At 39.9% G+C, this 22,460-nt stretch overlaps 2 protein-coding genes and 1 non-coding gene across 3 annotated transcripts; 1 reads left to right on the top strand and 2 right to left on the bottom strand.

Moving 5' to 3' along the window:
- Positions 1–8,009: 8,009 nt before the first annotated feature.
- On the bottom strand, positions 8,010–12,504 carry rpl7 (ribosomal protein L7). Its single transcript, XM_042074141.1, has 7 exons — positions 12,391–12,504; positions 11,577–11,679; positions 11,315–11,481; positions 10,967–11,104; positions 9,660–9,769; positions 9,068–9,283; positions 8,010–8,056 (listed from the first exon to the last, which is right to left on the bottom strand). Exons 1-6 carry the CDS (start codon positions 12,402–12,404, stop codon positions 9,075–9,077), a joined length of 741 nt encoding a protein of 246 aa, XP_041930075.1. The 5' UTR covers positions 12,405–12,504; the 3' UTR covers positions 8,010–8,056; positions 9,068–9,074.
- On the bottom strand, positions 11,175–11,265 carry LOC121682077. Its single transcript, XR_006022421.1, has one exon. It is a non-coding gene; the product is annotated as a small nucleolar SNORD12/SNORD106 (small nucleolar RNA).
- A 115-nt stretch (positions 12,505–12,619) lies between the features above and the next one.
- Positions 12,620–15,472, top strand: rdh10b (retinol dehydrogenase 10b). The gene is made up of 6 exons (XM_042073439.1): positions 12,620–13,295; positions 13,403–13,635; positions 13,882–13,980; positions 14,101–14,246; positions 14,661–14,792; positions 14,898–15,472. Exons 1-6 carry the CDS (start codon positions 13,022–13,024, stop codon positions 15,019–15,021), a joined length of 1,008 nt encoding a protein of 335 aa, XP_041929373.1. The 5' UTR covers positions 12,620–13,021; the 3' UTR covers positions 15,022–15,472.
- Positions 15,473–22,460: the final 6,988 nt, after the last annotated feature.

Below are 22,460 nucleotides of genomic sequence, written 5' to 3'. Positions count from 1 at the left end.
TGTGAGGGTTGTCGTGTGGCTAGAGACTGATGGCCGTTGGCTGAAGTCATTGTTGCCGCACTACTCGTGGTCACCATGTGGGGGAGAGGTGCGATAGCCTGATCAGCAGTGATGATGGAGGGGGGGGGGGGGGGCAGCATCTGGGGTCTGTGTGTCTGATGGCTGTTGACTGAGGTCGTTGTCACCTCGTTGTTCGTGGTAGCCATGTGGGGGAGGGGTGCAATATCCAGTGATGGTGGGGGTGAGTGTTGCACTGGTAATGAGGTGGGGTGGGGGCTGGGGGATGGGCAAAGTAAGGTACTTTATCTCAGCTCCCAGTAAGAGACTACAGCCCTGCCATATTGCCCTGCTGTTCCCCAAGCCCTGTCCCAGATTCAACCACTTAAACCATCGTGACGTAACACCTGAAGATCTTGGTAACTTACTGTAAGTGTAAGGCCTACTGTAAGTGTGACTTGCTGTGTTTTTTCACTCCAATTGTCTTAGTGTGCTTTCTTTGAGGGATTCCACATTTGCTGTATAGACCCTGTTAGTGGATGACATCCGGCATGGCGGCTAGCCTACAGGGTACACAAGGAGCGGTTTCACCTGGACCAAGGTAGCAGCAATCCCGGGAGTGGGAGAGCACCAGGGCATATTGGCCACTTGGTGCAGCAGAGACCAGCATTCCAACTAGAGAGGCGGCTGGCCCCTCGAAGTCTCCTGGGATCCCAAGTATTAAATCAGCTATCATAAGACTATTTTTATTTACTTAAAGCTGCAGTTGGCACGATTTTTTTGATCATATTCACTGAAACCGACACTATTCTCTGACAGAACAACATAAATCACCCGGTTTTAGAAAAAACCCACAATTTTTTTTTTTGTTTTGCAAAAATCCACAGCTCCTGGTTCTTCTGGTCCAATCAGAGCAGGGCTGTGTGAGTGAGTGAGACTGTCAATCACAGTCTAGTGCACTCTGGTGCGCACTGATGAGCACAAACTCGATGAGAGGGTGCTCGGTGGTAGTGGGGGAGGGGCATGAGAGTTGTAAACATTAAACATTTTGGCTAAGTCCCCTCAATCTGTCAGACTTGCAACTGCAGCTTTAAATAAAATTACTAGGTTTTCTAACGGCTCCTACACACAGTTGCGTTCCGTCAACTCATGCCAGTGGGTGTTCCCGACGGTAGCTATGCAAATGACTTGAAGTATGACTGTAATTTGATTGGTTGGTGCCGTCTGTCGATTGGCTTGATTGGCCGGTGCCGTCTGTCGGTGCAGCAACAGCTGAACTCCTCAATGTGAGCGAGGGGAGAAACGCAACGCAGCGGACCCACAATTCAGTTCGGCAACGGATGACGTCAGCCCATGTAAAGTGAATGGGATGCGTCTCCAGCACTGCAGACATCCCAAGTCTCCCGGAAGTTCCGGGAGTCTCCCGCATATTGCGGCTCCCTGATGCCCGCAAATTAGATAAAATCTCCCGGAATCTAGAGTGAGCAATCAAGAGCATGCATGCGAGACCACGTGTGCATCCGAGTGTAGCGCGCACACCAGGGCCGTTTCAAGGAATTTGGGGGCCCCAAGCAAAATGGACATGGAGGCCCCCACCCACCCAACGCACGCAAAGCCTACAGAAACCACAGCATAGCCATACAGTTTAAATTCACCCACACTTTATATAAATAAAAAATGTTGACAGTGCAAATACTGCTGTTGCATATATATGCTGTGCATTAGTTTTGAACATTTTGAACATTTGCAAAAACACCACCGTACCATAAAATCCAATGTCAGCTTCTTCCTCATGAATGAAGGATGAAGTTGATGGTGTACCTGGGAAAATAATTGAAAAAGAAAATCTGAGATTACCTGTGAAGTACGTTTGACCATTTCACTGTTGGCATATTGGAAATGGTCATTAACAGCTCAGCGAGAGAAATTCACTCTACCTTCATCAGTGGAGGTATCCTTAGGGAGAGATAAGGGCTGAGACATTTAAGCAAAGCACCTTGAGGGAGAAAGAAAAGATATGTTAGCATTTCCATATTTTGATATTGAGAAGGGATATGCAGCTGCTTTCACAACTACCAATGCTTACTGTAAAAACATCCCAAGCTAATGTTATACATTGACCCAGGTGTACTTGTATCTTAACATAGCATTTAAGCATTCTGCTGTTTGAGAATTAGACAGACGCACCCCGTGCTTTAAAGACAGTAAACAGCTGGCGTGCATGAATACTGCTAGACATGAATGTTCCAGTCTGCTTTGATGCACGGAATTTATCGTGTGGTTTTCCTAACCCCCATTTGGTAAATAGATTATCACGGTCGATTAGTAGCCTATAGGAGAGAAGCTATGCCACCTTCATCAAAACCTATTACAAAGCTATAGCAATGTTATGTCATTAAATATGATAAACAGTGATTCTGGAACAGATCTGCGTCTTCCTTATCCCGTTAATAAACATATTACAGTATGTAAAAATATTCCGTCCGTTCGAAAAAAAAAAGTTGCGCTAACTGTTCTAGTTTGTTACAAGCAGCATGGGCCGTCAGGCAGGTAGTTAACATAAAAATGTTTTTGCTAGGCTAGCCTTCCTGCTGCGACATTACACCATTTGTACAAGACAAGTAGAGCTATTTTATCCAGTGTAATTTATCACTTACCACTATCTTGTTTTTTCTTGTCATCCTCTTCCTTTCTCTTCTGGCTTCCGGACGCATAACTCCGCTTCATTATGACTGCGAGGTTTTATATTTTCCCGGCAGCAGAGATCACAAACTGGCTGGCTGCTGTCAGCGACTACTGAGAGGGGCCCCCTTGAGGGGATCCCGGTATTGCCGGTAACAGTGTCGTTGCACTTTACTGCATTGACTATCAAAGGGGCGCTCACAGTTTGTCGTTGCATTTTATTCTTAACCAGTCGTTGTCTTGGGGCCCCTGGCCAGCTCGGGGCCCCAAGCAATTGCTTGGTTTGCTTGCCTTCTAGCGACGGGCCTGGCGCACACGACAGAAGAGAGAGAGAGGGGTGGTGCGTGTGTGCTTGAGCGCATCCAAGACAGAGAGCATCCTGATTGGCCTGTTTTGCTAAATCAACCATCTTTTATATTTTTTAATCTTTTTTTCTCCCTTTTTTTCTCCTTAATTACAGTTTTTTTCTGATTGCTTAAGCACATTTTTTGTAACTATGGCTTTTTTTGCAAAACTCTACACACAAATGGGAAAACCTCTCACCCAATCAGCAAAACATTGTAGTTCTCTTGCAAAAGCTAACACACCTTGCTTAACTCTTCACACCTTCGTAAAAATGGTGTTTTCTATCTAACAGTAAACACAAGCCATCACAATAGTAAGCACACAATGTGCCAACAACACACTGATGGTATGAATAAAAAACACATCTGGCTTTTGCTTTCTCTGTGCACAAGGTAGACTATGTCAGTTTGAGGTCATACTTTTGTCATAGTTCTGTAAACATACAGGGATCCCAACTTCAAGTATTAATGTTTATTTACACACATCAAAACAAACACAAGTGTGTTTTTCCAAGTCAAAATACAAAATAGCATTTCACTGAGACAAAACAAATCAGTCTACATCGGGTCGTCTCTCTCAAAATTCTGTCTACATCACATGCAATGTCCTAGTCCAAGGCACCGGGAAAAATATATTCTGGAATGACGTATCCAGGCCTGACATGACAATATCCCCACATGTAGACTGATTTTTTGTCTGTTTTTTTTTTTTCTCACTCTTCCTGCTCACTCCATCGTACCCATTGTACATTACCTGTGGCTTATTTATAGTGCTTAGGCTGATTGCAAAGTGAACTAATTATCTAAAACAGTTTTCACATGAGAAAGTGTGCCAGAGAGTTGGCAAAATAGTGTAAATAATAGCCATTGTGCCTACAGTTGTGCAAAGTGTGTGTTACAAAATTGCAAACTGAGTGCAAAGCAGTGTTTGTGCTTTTAGTTTTGCGAACTCAGTGAGTGGTTTTGCCATTTGTGTGTAGAGTTTTGCAAAAAAAGCCATAGTTACAAAAAATGTGTTTAAGCATTCAGAAAAAACTGTAATCAGTTCAGTGTTTAGGAACAGGAGTGTCATAGGAGAGTCAGTGCCTCAAAAAAAGGAAAATGTAAGACCCATTTCAAAGTGTAGGCTACCCTTCTATCATAAGAGTAAAAAATAATGATAGGCCTAGTCTTGCACGCTGCAGTGTTTGTAACAGTGACTTTAGCATTGCCCATCGTGGGTTAAATGATTGCAAAAGACATGTTGAGGTGAGTTTAACAAGTGTCAATTCATGTGCATATTATTCAGGCCTATAGCCTAGATGGCTAGTTGCCAAGGCTACAAGACCAAACTACCAAAATCTACATATTTTCACAATTTCTATCTATAGGTCTTCCTTATTTGGTGATTACATATTACATTATATATTAATCTTAAGTAGGCTAGTTTTTTTTTGGGGGGGGACCTTATTCAGTGGGTGTGGTTCACTCCACTCTTTTGACAAATGCAGTATTTTGAAAATACTACTGTAGGCCTACTGTAGTATAACTACACTGCACTTCAAAACACTGCATTAACTTAACTATTTTTTGTAAGGGTTGTGCCATTTGTTAAGTAAGGGATAATGTATAGAATACCGGTCATTATCGGGAAAATAAGTCCCGACAGGACGAACTGGACACCAACGCACAGCACTTTTTGGTGCTATAGGCTAGCTGGAACTACCCACCTCAATAAACTATGCTAAGCTATGCTAATGGTGGGTGCTTGTCTAGAGGTGTATGGCACGGGAATCATGTCTAAACCTTCCAACCGTCCACTTGATCGACGAACCAAATGTCATACCGTCCACTGTGTCTGAGATTGATTTCAATGATCCAAGGTATCCAAAGGTCCCTGAGACACAATATCATGTCATGAGTTTAATAGAAAAACAAAAAAAATAAATGTTAATGACAATTAAATCCAATTTGCATAATAATTTGGAACACGGTGTAGAGCCCATGTTAAGATTGTCTTTATTAGACCAAACCATAAATAAACTTGTTTGAGACAAACAAATTCAGACATTATTAAATTAAATATAGACTAGGTTTGCATGTGCAAAGTTGATTTCAAATGTTTTAATCTGCACCTGAGGCTATGCAAATTCTGCTGTTTAGTTTGTCTAAACCAGTGCTTCTCAAAGTGTGGGGTGGGCACCACTAGTGGGGAATAGCGATATGACAGATGAACAGGAGGATTTTTAATCTTTAATTATCTTTAATAATGCTTTTCTTTTTTGACAAGAAAGATTATAGATTCAAAACAAAATAGCTACACACAAACATAGGAGTCATAAACAGACCGACAAATGAATTAAAATAGCATCTGATCCAGCAGACCGAGACGGGGAATGTAACGTGGAACCAAAATTTTGATGGGGTCAGGTGGGGAATGACCTAAAAAGTTTGAGAACCACTGGTCTAAACCAACAGGCTAACGTTGTGGGAACAGTGTTCACATTAGCTACATGTGCCCTGGCTGTAGGGATAGGCTACTCCAGATGATCGAGGCTATTTAGAACGTTTTTTTTTAAGACAGCAGCAGCATCATGTCAATCACAGTAGCTTTCATTTCTGAAAGCCCCATATTGCCAGTTTAGGAGCACCTGTTGTCTAAAGTTATTCATTAGCCTTCAAGTTAGGGCCTACTATAATGATGTCTTCCTATTTGCTTCACCTTTTGCCCATCTTAATGGTTCAAACTTCACCTATTCTCCATCAAATACTCATTTTAGCCTAGGCTATACATGTCAAATGTTTCACATGCAAAAATGCAACATAGGTTAAGTGGTTTAGTCTAATATCGCTCACGTTGACAACATTGGAAGAAGCTTATACTAGGCTTCATAGCTGCATTAATAGAAGCGTTTCATGTGTTTTTTTTCTAACAGAATTTTAATTTTGACACAGCAATTACAGATGCATTATGATGCTCTCTCATATAGATGTTTCCCATGTGTTCAACAGTGTGCAGGAAGTCACGTTTATGTGTTTATTTAAATTTATTAGCAGAAGCTTTTGTGCAAAAAAAGAACATTAGCCTGTATTTAACCAAGGACCAAATGAAACACGCCAGAGTTGTAGCTCACCCTTACCTTCCAAGAGATTCCAAGAGAAATGCCACACAGGGTCGTTTTTGTTTGGGGGTTCAAGCTGCCCACTTCGTTCCAAGTATTCAGAGTCTGGGCTGCCTACAGAAACCGTTTTTTTTTTTTTGCAATGTCATAATCGAATGGGCAACGCTCTGGGTTGGATGAAACGTGCACACATCTTCAGTGTGCAGCCTCCCATGATTGTTCCAGCGTTATATTAAAAATGACCAATGTGTTCATTCTGAAACCTCAACAAATAAAGTGTTCCAATGTTCATGCTCTCCCATTTTAAACAGTCATGTGGTTGTATATTTTACCCTTTCATGAGGCAAAAAATATTTTTTTTTTTTTTTGAATATTTGCTCCAGGTCCATCAAATGGATGTCAGTCAAAGACCGCAAACCTACTGTATAAGACAGTAGGGTTAAAAAATCCTGAACCCTTTCTTGAGCCACTCAAAGCATCAGTATTAAGTAGGCTGCAGTTATTGATCCTTCTTGGAATCAAGTATTCTAGCGATTAGACTTCGATTAATAAAATCAAAAGTAGTTTTCCATTATTAAGTGCAATTTATTAATATGCACAACAAATGTCATATTGTAAACTAGCCCTTTATGTAGATTTGTGCATCTGCAACATTTAACATAACTACCAAGTAACATTACTTACAAAAAAAAATAACTGCAGTTTTTTTGAAGTACAGTGCAGTTATACTTCAGTAGCGTCTTCATGTACAAAATATTGCATTTCTGAAGTAAAGTACACTACGATGTACAGTACAACGCAGTTCTCCAAAATACTGTAGTTTTGACACTTGAAGTAATGGTTATTTTTTGTAAAGGCTAGAATTGTCAAGGGTAGGCTTATTTGGTGAGGTAGCCTAGCCCAGTGTTTTTCAACCTTTTTTGTGCCACGGCACACCAACATCCTATGTGAAGAAAAGATGAACATACCATAGCCTAAAATTTCAAATATACAGATACGGCCTTATTATGGCTTCTATGCAAGACCTGCTCAATAAAATAAGCGCCCGGTTTCATTTGTAGGTGACTATCATTTAATTGTTATGAACTGGATAAGTGATTCTGTGAATACTGGATATGGGGGCCCCGTTGTACAATGCCTGCGCATACCACAAATAGTGCAATCATACAATCAATGAGAGCATGTGGTTATAAATTCTTTGATGCAACAGTTGCTTTTCTGGACCAGTGATTGACATTTGGGTAATTTTCTGCGGCACACCTGATCTCACGGCACACTAGTGTGCCCCGGCACAGTGGTTGAAAAACACTGGCCTAACCCAACACCAGGAATATGTGTGCATACGCACGAGGGAGACACGTGAGCTGAGTATGTGTGATTTTCTTTTTGGTGTATTTCTCACTTGCAATTTTACACAAACTAGCTTACCAATTCCACAACTTACCAATCACATCGACTCCTGACATTAGGCTACATCCGCCACAAATACCTTATGTTCTAACTAACGAATACATTAAATCAGCTGTTGTGGTACGCCAGTTCTGCTTTGAAGTGGACACATAGCACCTTTTCTAAGTTTGAAATGATCTCAAAACTTGACATTCTCTGCCTTTTATGAACAGTTTCTTGGCTCTTCGTCATTGCGGCAATTTAATTTTGAAAGTGGTGTGCGCATCAGTAGTAACGTTCCATGTTAAACAATCCCCGAGCTGAGCAGGCCACACAGTGATAGGAATTAAACAAAGCATTAAGGAAGAGAATTTGCCTCTTATTTTTTGTAATCAAATTATTCAACTTACTAGAGTAATTGTTTCAGCACTAGTATTAAGTATTTTATATGAATAATCATGTTTGATTAATGAATCACTCCAATACTGATTTTTATAACTTCTTTTAATCATAGATCAACAAATGCAACCTCCCACAAGACACCTGAAAGACAAGAGCAACCTCAATTAACACATTGGACCACACATGAGAATAAGAAGAACTCTTGTGGTTAGTTGTATGACTGCTCGTCATGCCAAAAGACAAAAAATGGATTGCCTGAGTGAGTTGAGAACTACTTCAACGATCTTGAACAGTAGGTCCACCAATGGCCATTATTGCTCATTATGGATCCAAACTATTAGCATTGACCTGTAGGCGGCTCTTGACTGAGCTCAGCCAGGTTTAAAAACCCTAGGGGGCAACATGTGAATCAAGCCAAGTTTTAGACTAAAAGGAGGTTTCACTGAAACTTTCTGTTGTAAAAGTCTTTCGTCTTGAACTAGGCCTAATCCATGTCCAGGACAGCAACATCCAATGGGTATGCAAGTACAATACCGGTCAAAAGTTCGGGGTCACTTAGAAATTTCCCTTCTACTTGATTAGACAATACCATCTGAGATAAATTGCATTGTTTTTTTTTTCCCCCAATCAGGGTAGCAGTTTTCAGATTACATTATGTGCTTACATAATTGCAGAAGGGTTATTGACTGTTGTAGAAAGAAAGCTATTTATCCAATGTTCCAAAGGCACATTCTGTTTACTAATCTGATATTTTAAAAGGTTAACTGAGAAAACCTTGGAGAACCCTTTTGCAAATATGTAAGCACATCATGTAATCTGAAAACTGCTGCCCTTATTTAAAAAAAATGATCTGCATGCAACTGATCTCAGCTGGTATTCTGTCAATAATGGAGTGGAATGGAAATTTCTAAGTGACCCCAAACTTTTGACCGGTAGTGTAATTAGCAACAAATGAGATACGAGAAAACAGCATTGTGTGAGAATGGTGCATCTAAAAAAAACTACTTCAGGACTAGGCCAGTAAGGCTAGATGACTTCTAAATGTAAAACATGATCAGTTACATATTGGATATCAGAGTCATCCACTGAATAAACATTAATTTGATCGATACAAAGCCCTTCACCACTCTAGAGAACAAGCATGGTCCTCACCCTGTGTCTAGTTCATCCTCCTGATCATTCTGTTGATCTGGTCCTCCCTGTTGCCAGCGTCGCCTCCTTCTACAAAGTGGGTGGTCTTCTTGTTCATGCCACCACGAGGGGAGGAAAGCTTGAAGGGCCACAGGAAGTTGTTGGCGACCTTGAAGTTCTTGCCAACAGTGTAAATCTCATGGATCAGGTCCTCAACGCAGATGATGCCGTAGTCCCCTGCCAAAGTGAAAGACAACCTCAATGCTCACTATTCATAGTCAATATTTACTGTCTACTACCACCATGGCATTACAACATGACTTTAAAGTGAAATGGAAGAGTGAAAGACTTGCACACTGCCTTTGAACAACTCAACTTTTAATAGAAAAAAGACACAACGTTTCGATCTTACGATCTTCAGGCATCGTAAGATCGAAACGTTGTGTTTTTTCTATTAAAAGTTGAGTCGTTCAAAGGCAGTGTGCAAGTCTTTCACTCTTCCACTTGTATGCCCTTTTTGATTTGGCACCTGCTGAAACATTTTTGGATGTGCGCACTTCATAGTATGCTTTGACTTTAAAGTGAAATGGGTCAGCTACTCAGGACAACATACCAAGAGTTTTTTCAACCAGGCTGTTGTCTGTCAGAGGAATACGCTGCTTCTGCATCTTGCCAAAGCCACGTTTGTAAATCAGCTCACGGACTGATTTCAGATTAGGGTATCTAGACGAGGACCAACAGAAAAATGTTTGCATTAAACAAAAATGACAAGACAAATCTCAAACACGCATCTTTTGAACTCCAGCATGCATCAGGTCATATTTTTAGCAACATGCATTCAGGTGGCAACAGGTGGCATACATGCGTTAACCACAGGGCTGTACAAGTCCACACTTACAGCTACTACAGGGCTGTACATATCTAGTTCTGACTTGTAGTGACTCACTTTCATTCAAAACATTTAAATGGAGTAAGCCTTAATTTCATTACAACAAATACTTCCAACAGGCTACACTAGGCTTGGTCAAGTAAAGTTGACACATCGCACTGCACAAATTGGCTCAACACAAACTGTGGAAGGATACAATTGATCTATAGACCTGCATATAGTGAAACCTTTTCCACAATGCCTATAAAATGGGATTTCAATGACTTTTCCAGGAAGTGACTGGAGGAACCATATACTTACGAGATGGAATTGTCCCCAGAAGGTATATTCAGATGAACTAATGGCACCTTATGACAGCCCATTGGCCAGATAACAGTTATAAACAAACTGTAGGTGACCTAATCGATACCCGTATCCCATATATACCATTAGCAGTAGAACAATATACAACAAAGGGGTTGCTGCATTCTCCCTGTGGAAAAAGCTGTAATTTAACTGCCAAAGTTGCACCTCCTTAGAAACTTTTCCCAGTGCACTTTCTGCATGAATGAAATCAAGGGTACATTTTCTAGTTCAAGCTAGCAGACCACTCCATACTATTGAAAATTCCCTTAGAAGCAATTAATTGAAAAGAAAACAGTACAGTACTATTTCATGGAAAATATTCCTTCAATGTGCTACAACATGCAAACCAAGTTGGTTCACACCAGCAACCCCTCAACACATGGCTACTTTCTATTTACCAAATGCTTCAAACCAAAATCAATTAGTTGACTTGTGTGGTCACCACAGTACTGGAGTCCTCATTTACATTAAGTTCTTCCAACATGACATTGATAACTTTGTTGCATCTGCATGTCATGATAGGGCACTTACATCAAGTCTTTGCACTAAAACATGCCAATCTACAGTCTTACTGGGTGCCAGCTCAAATTGGAAAGAATGTGTGACAATCATACATAGTCTCCCTAGGTGACATGACTAATGTCATACCAAGTTTGAAAGAAAATTAACTCACTAAATAAACTCACCCCCATGCAATGTAGGGCTCGGCGATTCTGAGCATGTTGATGGAGGCCTTGTTCAGCTTGACAAACACACCATTGAAGATCTGGCGGAGACGCAGGAGCTGCAGCACCTTGCGCACCTTGGGGCTGACACCGTTGATACTGAGGAGAATGGGAATAGGTTTAAATGTTTCACCTGATGCCAAGACCAGTACTGTACAGGTTGTCAATATGTGTGGCTTCAGATGAATTTGGCTTATTTTCAGAACAAGTCACCATGGTCGATAAGACGGGGAAAAAAGAGCAACATCATTAACCACAACTTTATACCAGCAACCTTCTCATACTAAAACTGTACTTCACACCACTCACCCTCTGATTCTAATAACAAAGGCCAATTTGGGTTCAGCTGGAACATAGAAGTTCCCCACTTTGCGGGCTGTCCTTGCCAAGCGGACCTCACGCCTGTACATCTCTTTGTACTCCTTGTGGTAACTTTCTGCCCTTTTGAAAATAAGCTTCCTTGTTACCTTGCGGGCCTAGGTGGGGGAAACAAGAAAGGTGCAACACTCTTTAATGAAGTTACAATCATTATGACAATACCAACCATACTACTTCAAGACAATGCCATTACCTTTTTCTCAGCCAGCTTGGCTTTGAGACGCATGGCCCTGACGACAGCATAGCGCTTCCGCCTCTTGACGAGGCTTTCGGGGACCGATGGAACCTTCTTGTCACTGAAATAAATAAGGAAAATGTTAAGACAAATGAGGACTCCATGCAGGCAGTTTAGAGATTATACATTTACGTCTGAAAAAAACATCGCCGGATGTTAACAGGTAATGGTATCCAGTAAAAATACGTTGTTTAAGTTCAACACATTGACGCGGTAGGTTATTTTAACTTAACATTAACCAGACACAAGCGACATAGCATTAAAACGTCAGCGGATGCTATATTGAACCCTAGAACTTCGTACACCTTGTGACAACTTTTAACATTCCCTTGCTTTATAGGCTACATCATGTGCGTTAACGTTAGCTGCTAACGTTACCGTTAAAGTAAACCGGTTGTTGCCCATCATGGCGACTATTACAGGCTAGTCAATGCTTTTAGAAAAGTAAGCATACGACTACTAAATGGCATCATTAGCAACCAAACGTATAATAGACGAGAGCCGGAAAATTAGTATCAGACAGTAATCAATAGGGTATTGAAAATACAATCAGCTAAAGTTTAATTCTACAGTCACACGTTCACTGCAGTTAGCCTCTTTGGCTACCAAGGTGCGGAAGAAAATAACTCAATAAGTACTGCGTACTACTTCGTAATATCACATTTGTCCATACCAAACGTTGATGCTCTTCTAAATATTTTACTGAGAAACACCAGAAAACACGTAAATTTTAATGATGGTAGAAGATTCAGCCGCAGGAAAAGTCACTTACGTTTCACCCGCCATTATCCCCACAGTAAAAGAGGCTAATACGCATGCGCAGTTGGCATTTATACTTCGGGTCCGTGACGCTTGGTGTTGGGTGAAGTTTTAGGTATCCTTTTAGCTGCCCGTGTATTCCACAACACTTTGGCGATATCCATATTGTAATAGTAATTTCCCTCTATGTCTTGGAACAAGTATATTGATATAGTTATTGTTAGTTGCAGTAACTCTTAAAAACATCGTCGTGGAGAAAACAGTCTAATCTTTCAATCGCATTATTTCATACCCTGTGGGGAATTACCAAGATCTATCCACTGGATAGGCTGACAATATTTGCATCTTTTTAGCATGCACGGAAGTCACGCAGGGTACAAGGATTATAAAAGCGCTGTACGTGAAATGTATTGATACAACACGTTTTGTTGCATTGCTCTAGTTAGCTGCCACTGAGCTTGTACCTGACGAGGACTAGTGAGTAGTAGTTGCTGCGTCAAAAAAGTTTGCTTCGACGGGCGACTTGTAGGCTACGTAACAACGCTAGGGTCAAACAGTTAGCGAGTCAGTTTTACAGTATTGTAGGCTAGTGTTGTTTGCACAATTGCCAAGTTGCTTTAACGTTACAGTGGGCGAATTTCAAGATGAACATTGCTGTCGAATTTGTTGTGGTTGTATTTAGAGTAGTTTGGTCATTCGTGTTGGCTGGTAGTAAGTGGATTGTTCGAACAAGGGAAAAGAGTGTCGTAGGACAGGTATGCCTGATAACAGGAGCTGGAAGCGGTCTAGGACGACTTTTTGCTAAGGAGTTTGCTCGGCGAGGTGCATCACTTGTGTTGTGGGACATCAACCGACAAGGCAATGAAGAGACCGCAGAAATGGTCCGCGAAATATACCGCGACATGTCGTCCAAAGGAGGTATGCTGTGGTGATATATTTGGCGAAATGAATCACTTGTAGGTAACTTTAATGCTTCAAGATTTAAACGTTTTTTAATGCGGATTTTTCTCAAATTCAATCTCCAGAAACAACTGGTGGAATCCAAGAGGTCCCTTTCCAGCCACAAGTGCATACATTTGTGTGTGATGTAAGTAAACGCGAAAGCGTATACTGCACAGCTGAGAAGGTACGAGCTGAGGTTGGCAACATCGACTTCTTGATCAACAACGCAGGGGTTGTTTCCGGGCATCACCTCCTCGAGTGTCCGGACGAACTCATCGAGAGAACAATGATGGTCAACTGTCATGCACATTTTTGGGTAGGTTTGACTGGCTGATGTGTAGACCGCAAAGCCTATTTAGCCTACTGCAGTGGTAGGGAGCCAGGTTGGTTTGATTTTACTAGGCTATATGTTTTCCACTGATATCCATGTCTCAAGACTTTATGTTATCATGCCTGTGGAATGAAGTCAGTCATAATTTATCATTGTTATTTAACCATTTGCAGATGGACTATTCTAATGTCGGTACTCGGTGTCATTTTATTGCATCTTTTTATTCCACAGACCAGCAAGGCCTTTCTTCCCAAGATGTTGGAGCAAAATCATGGACATATTGTTACCATCGCTAGTACATTGGGACTATTCACAACAGCTGGAGTGGAGGTTGGTATTGCTAAATGTTTTAAAGAATTTAGCCAAATAAGAAAGACTTTACACTGATTTTGAGCAGTTACTAAATTCCTAACACTTAACTCCTCTTCCTTTACCTCTCTGCCTGTACAGGATTATTGTGCCAGCAAATTTGGAGCAATAGGCTTCCATGAGTCCTTAAGTCATGAACTGAAAGCTGCTGAAAAGGATGGAATCAAGATGACTCTTGTCTGCCCTTTTCTTGTGGATACTGGCATGTTTACAGGTTGCAAGATAAGGTATGCCTGTGCTTATAAGTTGTCATTCTAAAGTACAGAACTAGGCACTATACACTGTCTGGTACTTCTCATTTAGGTAACACTTTACTTGACAGTATCGACATAAAAGTGATACGACACATGAACCCTAGCTCTAACCCTAAACCTAACTTGTTATGACAAAAACCGAATGCCACTTAATAATAGAAGCATTATGTCATAAATGTTTACGACTAGTTAATGACACATTCATGACAGTGTCATGTCACTCTTATGTCGATACTGTCAAGTAAAGTGTAACCCTCATTTATATACAGTGCACATGCACCATATGTTTGGTCTAATGCAGTTTGTCAGATGCATATGTCTTGGAAAAGTTGTGTTAATGAGCTGGTTTCTATTGAGAGTTAAACAGATTTTGTCTTTGTCTAACAGGAAAGAAATGGCTCCTTTCTTCCCCCCACTGAAGCCAAAAGATTGTGTGACTCAAGCCATGAGGGCAATCCTGACAGATCAAGAAATGGTTTGCACACCACGAGCAATGTATATGGTCAGCTTCATGAAAACGTAAGTGTTTGTTACCTTACCTTTCCAGTGTTTAACGCATGATCTCATTGATGGTGAAACTGTGGGTGTATACAGTCCCTAATGAATTGTTTTGATGTCTTGCAGGATCCTTCCATTTGATGCCATTGTTTGTATGTACCGGTTTATTGGAGCAGACAAATGCATGTACCCATTCCTTGCTCATTGTAAAGAGTCTATGAACAATAACGACACCAAGATTACAAGCTGAACCTTGCCTACCTTTAGGAGTTAAAGACTAAGTTATCAGTGCTGTTGACACAGGGTGTTATTTAAAAGGTTTCACTTGGAACGTGAAGGGCTACATCAATGATGTAAATTTTGATAGGAATCAGTAAAGGTTCAAAGTGGGTAATTTCTGTAGCTCAATGTTTACATTTAATTATTTAATCATAAAGTGCAGTATGTTACTGTGTACAATGCTTACCAAATATGACCTTATTATTCAACATGTCAAGGTTGACAATGGCCTAACTTGTAGTATGGATAATTTTCTCCCTTTTGTTGTGGGAGATATTTATATATGAATGATGTACAATCAAGTAATATGGGAGTTCAAATGTTCAGTGTATGAATGGGCTGTTAACTCTGCTACCAGTGCCTTATACATTATTTGTGTTTTTTCTAAATCATTATACAGTGTTGTAATAAATGTGACAAAACAAAAAATACCTGTCTGTGACTAGTTTTGTGTCTGAAAATATGACAAACTCTTGGTGTTCAGCTGTCAGTTTAACCCATAGGTAACTAAAGACTAATATATATTATGTGAAGGCTCCACAGTTTGTTTGTTTGTTTTCTGTAAGAGGCAAGAACATGATATTTGGTGTGATGCCTCTTGGTTGTGATTGCTCAAACTTACCATGTCATAATTGATAGACAAATTTGAGTTATATAAAAAAGACGGTACCACATACCATGATGTCCTAGTAGTTTGAGATACAGCAATTTGTTAATCATATATTTCACTATTTTAGTTTTTAAACTAATTTCTTCAATATTCCTAAAGGTGGAAATACAGGTTTCTGGGGTCACATGGTCAAAAATGTTACCATATTTTGTAATGTATACCCATATTGACTCTGGTAAGAATTAATTCAAAAATATTTTCATACGTAGTTTTCGAGAGACCTGATGAGAAGTGTTACTCCATGACTATGAGAATGACTGAGTTTTAGTGCATTTCCGGGGATGAATGTATTTAGATAAATGAATCACCTTGCTTCCTTTTTCATGTGTCTGAACATGAACATACTCACATAGTCTGGACTCTGGTGCTTTCTTAAAGATGCCCTGCCACACGTATTTCATTACTTTGTGGTAATGTCTGAAGTTATACCATGGACATTTTTTGTGGAAAACATGCCTTGGTTACCTTGTTTCAAGCCATTCTAGCGTGGTTTGAAAGCCTGCATGAAGACTCGGCTCGATTTGCACCAGTTCTCATTAATATTCAACGAGCTAAGCTGCTTGACTCTGATTGGCTAACAGCTAGTAGGTTTCCTTCATAACATGACTGCCGTTATCAACTAATTTTAGCTTCATGGCATGAACTTAGTTTGACTAGCGAGTGCTAGCCTTGTTCAAATGTGCATAAATAAAACCTGCTAGCGAGTTCATTAAACCTGTAGCACTTCCTTGAGTTGACAATAACGTTTTACTTACGGGCACTGGTCTTAGACTGCTGCGATGGTAGCCTACTGCTCCAGGCTTCAACAGCAACCTTTTTGCAAAGCCTATAGCATTGTTCTAAAAAAATAAACTGAAGCCATTTGATCCTCAAGTCTGGGTTCTTGGGCAAAAGGCATTGTTGTTCTATTCGTGCATAGCCCGTTGACATTCAGCCATCATTGCATAGGCCTACTAAAACAGTCACAGAGCTAAACGAATTTTGTGGGCATGGTCTCAACTGGGCGAGCTCATGAATAGTAATGAGCTCATCAATTCCATGTCAATCTGAAGAGCTTTTGCAATTGGCATAAATTCTCTGCTTTTTCTTTTCAGTGGCTAGAGCTGATGAAGGAGGTAGCTGTTTATTTTCACATTCACGACATAGCACAAACACATATAGACCTAACATGTTAAAAAAAATGCAAGTAAAAACGGTTTTGTGTGGCAGGGCACCTTTAAATATTGCCACTGTACAGACCTTAGAGCCATTCCTCTGGGATTTCAATATCACAAACAAAATCCCAAGCTCAATATCTCTGAAACTTTGTATCGTTGTCCATTTCAGACACAAACACAACATTTGAAATGCACTGTAAAAGCTGCCTTGTGTACAGGTTTCGAGATACAATGCAGTAATGTAAATCTAATGGCTGAAAGTGGTTAATAATAGTGTGTATGAGGGTTTGGTTGCATGTGTGAGTATGTGTGTATGTGTGAGTAAGGGAGGGTGAGACAGAGAGTTGAGGTGAAAAGTTGAGATCTAGACATTTTTCTTTTTTAAATCCCATAGGAATGATATATAAATTGAACTATACAGAATATATGTTTATTATAATTTGTGTTTATATTTCATTTGTGGACCCCCTCCGTCTTTTCATGGAAAATAAGAATTTATCCTTGTGAGTAAACCCTAAAAATCGTATATTAAACGCTGTAGCCAGATACTTTTGGTGACCAATTCAGACCCTATTTCAACTGATTTCTTTATGTTGCTACTTTCAGTGCTGTCAAATGAAAATTTAAAATTACAGCCTAGACATTATCAGGTCTTCATGGTATATGTAGAATGAATTATGAAAAGATCAAATATAATATAATCTTTACTTGAGCAGTAGTTAATGAAAACAGCATGCAGCTGAGTCATTAACTTACAAAAACATCAGCTGAAAGTCTCTCAGAGTATACTGTGACTACCCTGATATGGAGAGGAAACAGTCAAGACAAAGGCCCTTAGTACTACCCACGTCCAACTCCACATGATGATCAGCTGAGCAGACTCAGGTTGCCCTTTAATTTCTGAGGCCAAGTGTCCTTAATTACATAAACAAAAATGTCTTATTGCATTGTTTATGACTACAATACTTGACTAAAGACAATGCCTCTGGCTCTATAACTTGACCCAGTGTTAGTTTGGCACCATGGAGGCCCTCTCCCTCACCAAGCCTGTGTGGATATATCCACCTCCATAGATTAAAGGTTCAGGTTCACTGAGAACCAGAATATATTATCTGTAGTGTTTAATGAAGAAGTTAATGTAAACATGAAGTCATGGGGGATCTGTCGGCCTAAAAGCACATATTTAAAAAATAAAAATAATAAATAAAAAACCACATATTTAAAAAAAAAAAAAAATCCAAAAAAGTATAGGACAGAAAATAATCATGTTAATTCCACCTTTTCCAGCAGTTCTCACTTCATGACTGAGATGACTTGAAGCCTCAAGTTGTTGGCAGGGATGCGAATATGAATTCTGTGATCTCGGTGAGGTGGACTGCGCCATGCAGTATCGGATTTTTAAAAAAGGCATCAGAACATGTTAATGATGGTGGAGGTTATTGTCCAATGTTTATAACAATACCAGTGCTATTAAATGGTCCCTAGAGTGTTGTTGCGTGTACATATTGTGAATGTGGATAATACAGTGTGATTTTTTAATGTTAAAAGTTGCAATTGGTGAATAAACTCTTTTGAGAGGTGGATAAACTCTAATAAGAGGTGGATAAACTCTAATAAGAGGTGGATAAACTCTACCTGACATTTCAGAGGTGGGTAAACTGTGTTTACTTGCGTTAAGCCTCCACTACTGGTTGTTGGCACAAAATAGACTAGAAGGGTCAAAGAAAGATGTTTACAATTTAGTAACTACAAAACTGCATTGTAGTTTTATTTCTATTTTGCTAAATTATTATTTTTTTTAAATTATTATTATATCTGTAATGTTCAGTGCAAGTGGTATTATGAGCTAGAGTGAGACTCCGTGGGTCAAATTACCCTGATTCTAAAAACATTGCCTAATGTCATTACAAGTGAATACCACTCCAGGAAGACTCCATGTGGTCATGCACCAGCATTTCCCCTTTGCATGCTAACCACCCACAAGCGTATTTCAAGTATCCATTCATGATGGAAAGACAGGCTACTAGCATAAACTCAGTTTTTATTGTATCTCATTCATTCATTCAAATGGGAATGCCTCCTGTTTCCATGCTCAGCAGTAGGAGGGTCCCGACTGGAGAGATGCCTGCATTGCTTCGTCACCTCATTTGTATAATCTGATATGTGGCACTTATCACTGCGGATGGAAGGTAGAAGCCAAATGCCAACCTGGGCTATTCTCATCCGTTAGTATTTCCTAGCCATGGGAAGACTGGGACTCCTCTCCATCCATCTCGGTAATCAAAACAGTAGTCTATGGAAAAGATAAAGAAGGACTCCCATTCGCTGAAGGGAAACCAGCAGGAGGAACTCCGATGTTGCAATGGAAATGATGGAGGCGGGGCATATACTTAATATGCTGACCAATTTTCCTCAGGATGTGTAAGTTGGAGGAAAGAAGATGTTTTCTAAACAAAAGGGCCACATATATGACCTATTCAAATGAATGAATGACAGCATTCACCACAGTCAAATACCAGTGCCAGTGGACCTGTTACTGGATTACCAATGTACCAGTGTGTCTTTATAAACTTCAACAGGAATTTTATTATATTCGTGCAAATTATTCATGTCATGAAATTTAAATAAAATCATTAAATGCATGGAAGAATCAAAAAGAGAAACAAAGCCTTTGGAATATTTAACATTTACTGATTCCATACTGTAGGTGTTGAAGCTGTTGAAGGTGTTTAAGAAAAAATGATACCCTTTCATAATTAGCGGGGCTGATTACAACTGATAAGGCTGTGAGCAAAAGATTAAAGACACGTGTGAGAGTAGGACTATGGTATAGACTTTGAACCCTCTGTTTTTTTCAGTACTCTTCTCTTTTGTTATGGTGAGCAAAAGAGGGCATATTTCAGGATATCTAATCATTCACTGGCAGCTTTTAGGTTATGACCCTTTGTCTCCACACCTGCAAGGGATCCATCATCACCAAACCAATGCATGAGGAAACTTAGGAATCTGAAGCAAAACAAGTTTCAGCATTTCTCTGAATCTTTCCCAGTTCGTAATTTCCATATCATCTTAGTCCAATCCACTGACTGCAAACAACGGGGCACAATGAATAGGATTGTACTGATGCAACGTTGTACGAAATGATGCATAAACCAAATGTCTCTGCAGAGACATATCTAATGCCTAACGGCATGAAAGACAACTTATCCTTAACCACTGTTTAACCATTCAAATTTTGTAAAACTAGATGTACCGCATAGCGGTACAAAATATGACCGCCGCTCAGTCCTGTACATCCATTCCGCGAAAATAAATCACATTAATCAATTTGTCTCCATCTTCTACTCCATCCCCCACTCTTGAAACGTTTCTGTATGCTTGTTTGGCACGTGTGTTTGCGGGCCGCACAGAAAGTAGCCTACTGGTGCTGCAAAGGTGAATACATTTGTAGCACTTGCCAAAAAAATTGTAGCATTTTTATAAAACCTTTAAAATCTCTAAACAATCACAAGTAGGGCAGTTCATCACAGTCCATCCATTGCAACTGGACTGATGAAAGGTACACCTGTAGGCTACATTGTATTTGGGAAAAGCAGAAGGTAGCAGCATAATGTATTTATTTATTATTAAACAAAACAATCCCTGTCAGATCCATGCAGTTTTCAACAGCTATCAAGAGGAGAGGTCATGTCATGGATTTTTGTGAATGTTTCTTCTTCTACATATGCAAGCGTTTAGTCATCTAGTTCATATGATATTCAACTTAATTGTCAATGCACAAAATAAATACCAGTAGTCTGTAGAACAACAGCATCTGTTCTCCTCGTTGGTGGAACACACTGCCAGTTCCTACAAGGACAGGGACATCCTTTTCCACTTTCAAAAAACTCCTGAAGACCCAGCTCTTTAGAGAACATCTACTCTCATAGCAACACTTACAACAAGTCTTACTGATCCTAGCACTCACCAGCCGTTAAACTGACAAGTAACTGTTAAAATACAGCACTCACCGACGCACTTATTCTTACTGTACTCTATTGTGTTTTTTTTAAACTGTCCTAAAATTGTGAGAATTGTTCTAAAACTTACTGTTTACCATGTTGTTAGTCGCTTTGGTTAAAAAAGCGTCAGCCAAATGTAATGTAATGTAATGTAATGTAGTCTAAAACAAAATGCAGTTTTACCCAGTGGTGCAAATAACTGACATGTCCAAAAGGGCCTTCATGAAATGCATCTCTAGATACACATTTTAACGGGCCAAGTTGAAGAGCTGCTGTCCGTTATTATTTATGCAAATAGAGGCTGGTTCATGTTCCCTTGCATTTTGCAACTGTGAGGTCCATGGTTAGTCTGGCTTTCGCCAGACCAAGCTCAATCTTTTAAGAAATCGAAAAAAGAAATCGCCGGCAGATCAGGCCGAGTTCACCCAGCCTAGTCCATGGTAGGCGCCCAATAGAAATATTGTTTAATTTTGCGATTGAGATATCCACGCACTGGCGCCCCCCCCTGCGACGTTAGACCCGACGGTAGCTCTCAAGAGACAATTATAGTTTGGCGGAGTGAACGTCATAGGCGTGAATGGGGCATTGTTGTGTGGGAAGAGGGGTGTTTGTGTATTTAACATATTATGCATGTTTATTGTATTTGTAAAGGTTGTGGTGTTAATGTCTGGTAACCGGATAATGTATTATATTTCATTAGAGTATTTATATATATTTTTGTATTGGTTCTAGGCTGTTAGACAATGATTGATTTTGGGACAATGATTTGGTTCTGGCCAGGGGCTAGAAGACCTGTGGCAGACCAGACAGCAGGTAGTTGGTTAAGGTGAGCAAAGAGAGAGCACCTGTGTATGACCAGAGAAAAGACTTTCACATAGCTATATTATATTATTGAAGTCATTTTGCTTTGAGTTTAGTTAAAAGTATAAATACTTTAGTTTGATTGATTATTTTGTTTTGGAGCTTTTTCTTTGTCTTTTTTTCTCTGAGACGACCATATCCCCTGTTTGGGAAGGGAAATAAACAGTTTTTGGACATCAGCATCGCCTCGCTGCTCTGCTTTTCTAGGCTGTAAGGCTAGCCCGGCAACAACGCCAATACTGGAAATGCAGCCAATTGATGATGAATATTTGGTTTTCCTTTAATCCTACTGAATTTGTAATTATGTATCGGCCGTTCTAATTGCCGATCTTTTCTCTGCATTTTAGTCGTTTGTCCACCAGATGGTGCATCGTTGCAGTGAGACGTAATTTTGTTGGAAGTTAATCTAAAGTGGGTTGGAAAGACACGCTTCCTAGCCTACAAGGACAACACTGTAGTTTACCGCAGAGAACGTCTAATAAGGGTAGGATGATTTCTGCATGACATGTAATTCCCATTTCTTCTTGAAGCCGAAATAAATCTGAGAATGTTTATCGGACATGCTTGTTTTTTACTACAGGTAGGTTACGTTAATCTTAAAATATATCAATAGCCTAGGACGTAAGCAAAAAAAATAATGTTACCGTTAGCATTGGTTGAGTGATGGAGGCCAATTTGATTATTGATGTATTTGTAGAAAACCATAAATGCGGTTATAGGC

This window comes from Alosa sapidissima, chromosome 1 (assembly GCF_018492685.1).
Source record: "Alosa sapidissima isolate fAloSap1 chromosome 1, fAloSap1.pri, whole genome shotgun sequence".
In the NCBI taxonomy this organism is placed as follows: Eukaryota; Metazoa; Chordata; class Actinopteri; order Clupeiformes; family Clupeidae; genus Alosa; species Alosa sapidissima.
The sequence above is the reverse complement of the archived record's forward strand: the minus strand, read 5'-3'. Positions and strand labels throughout refer to the sequence as shown.

Coding starts and splice junctions, on each gene's coding strand:
- rpl7 (XM_042074141.1), bottom strand. Junction 11,105..11,314: donor TTTGTTATTAGAATCAGAGG/GTGAGTGGTGTG, acceptor CATTCTCCTCAG/TATCAACGGTGTCAGCCCCA. Junction 9,284..9,659: donor CCTGGTTGAAAAAACTCTTG/GTATGTTGTCCT, acceptor TCACTTTGGCAG/GGGACTACGGCATCATCTGC.
- rdh10b (XM_042073439.1), top strand. CDS start 13,022: ATGAACATTGCTGTCGAATTTGTTGTGGTTGTATTTAGAGTAGTTTGG. Junction 14,247..14,660: donor TTTACAGGTTGCAAGATAAG/GTATGCCTGTGC, acceptor TTTGTCTAACAG/GAAAGAAATGGCTCCTTTCT. Junction 14,793..14,897: donor ATGGTCAGCTTCATGAAAAC/GTAAGTGTTTGT, acceptor GATGTCTTGCAG/GATCCTTCCATTTGATGCCA.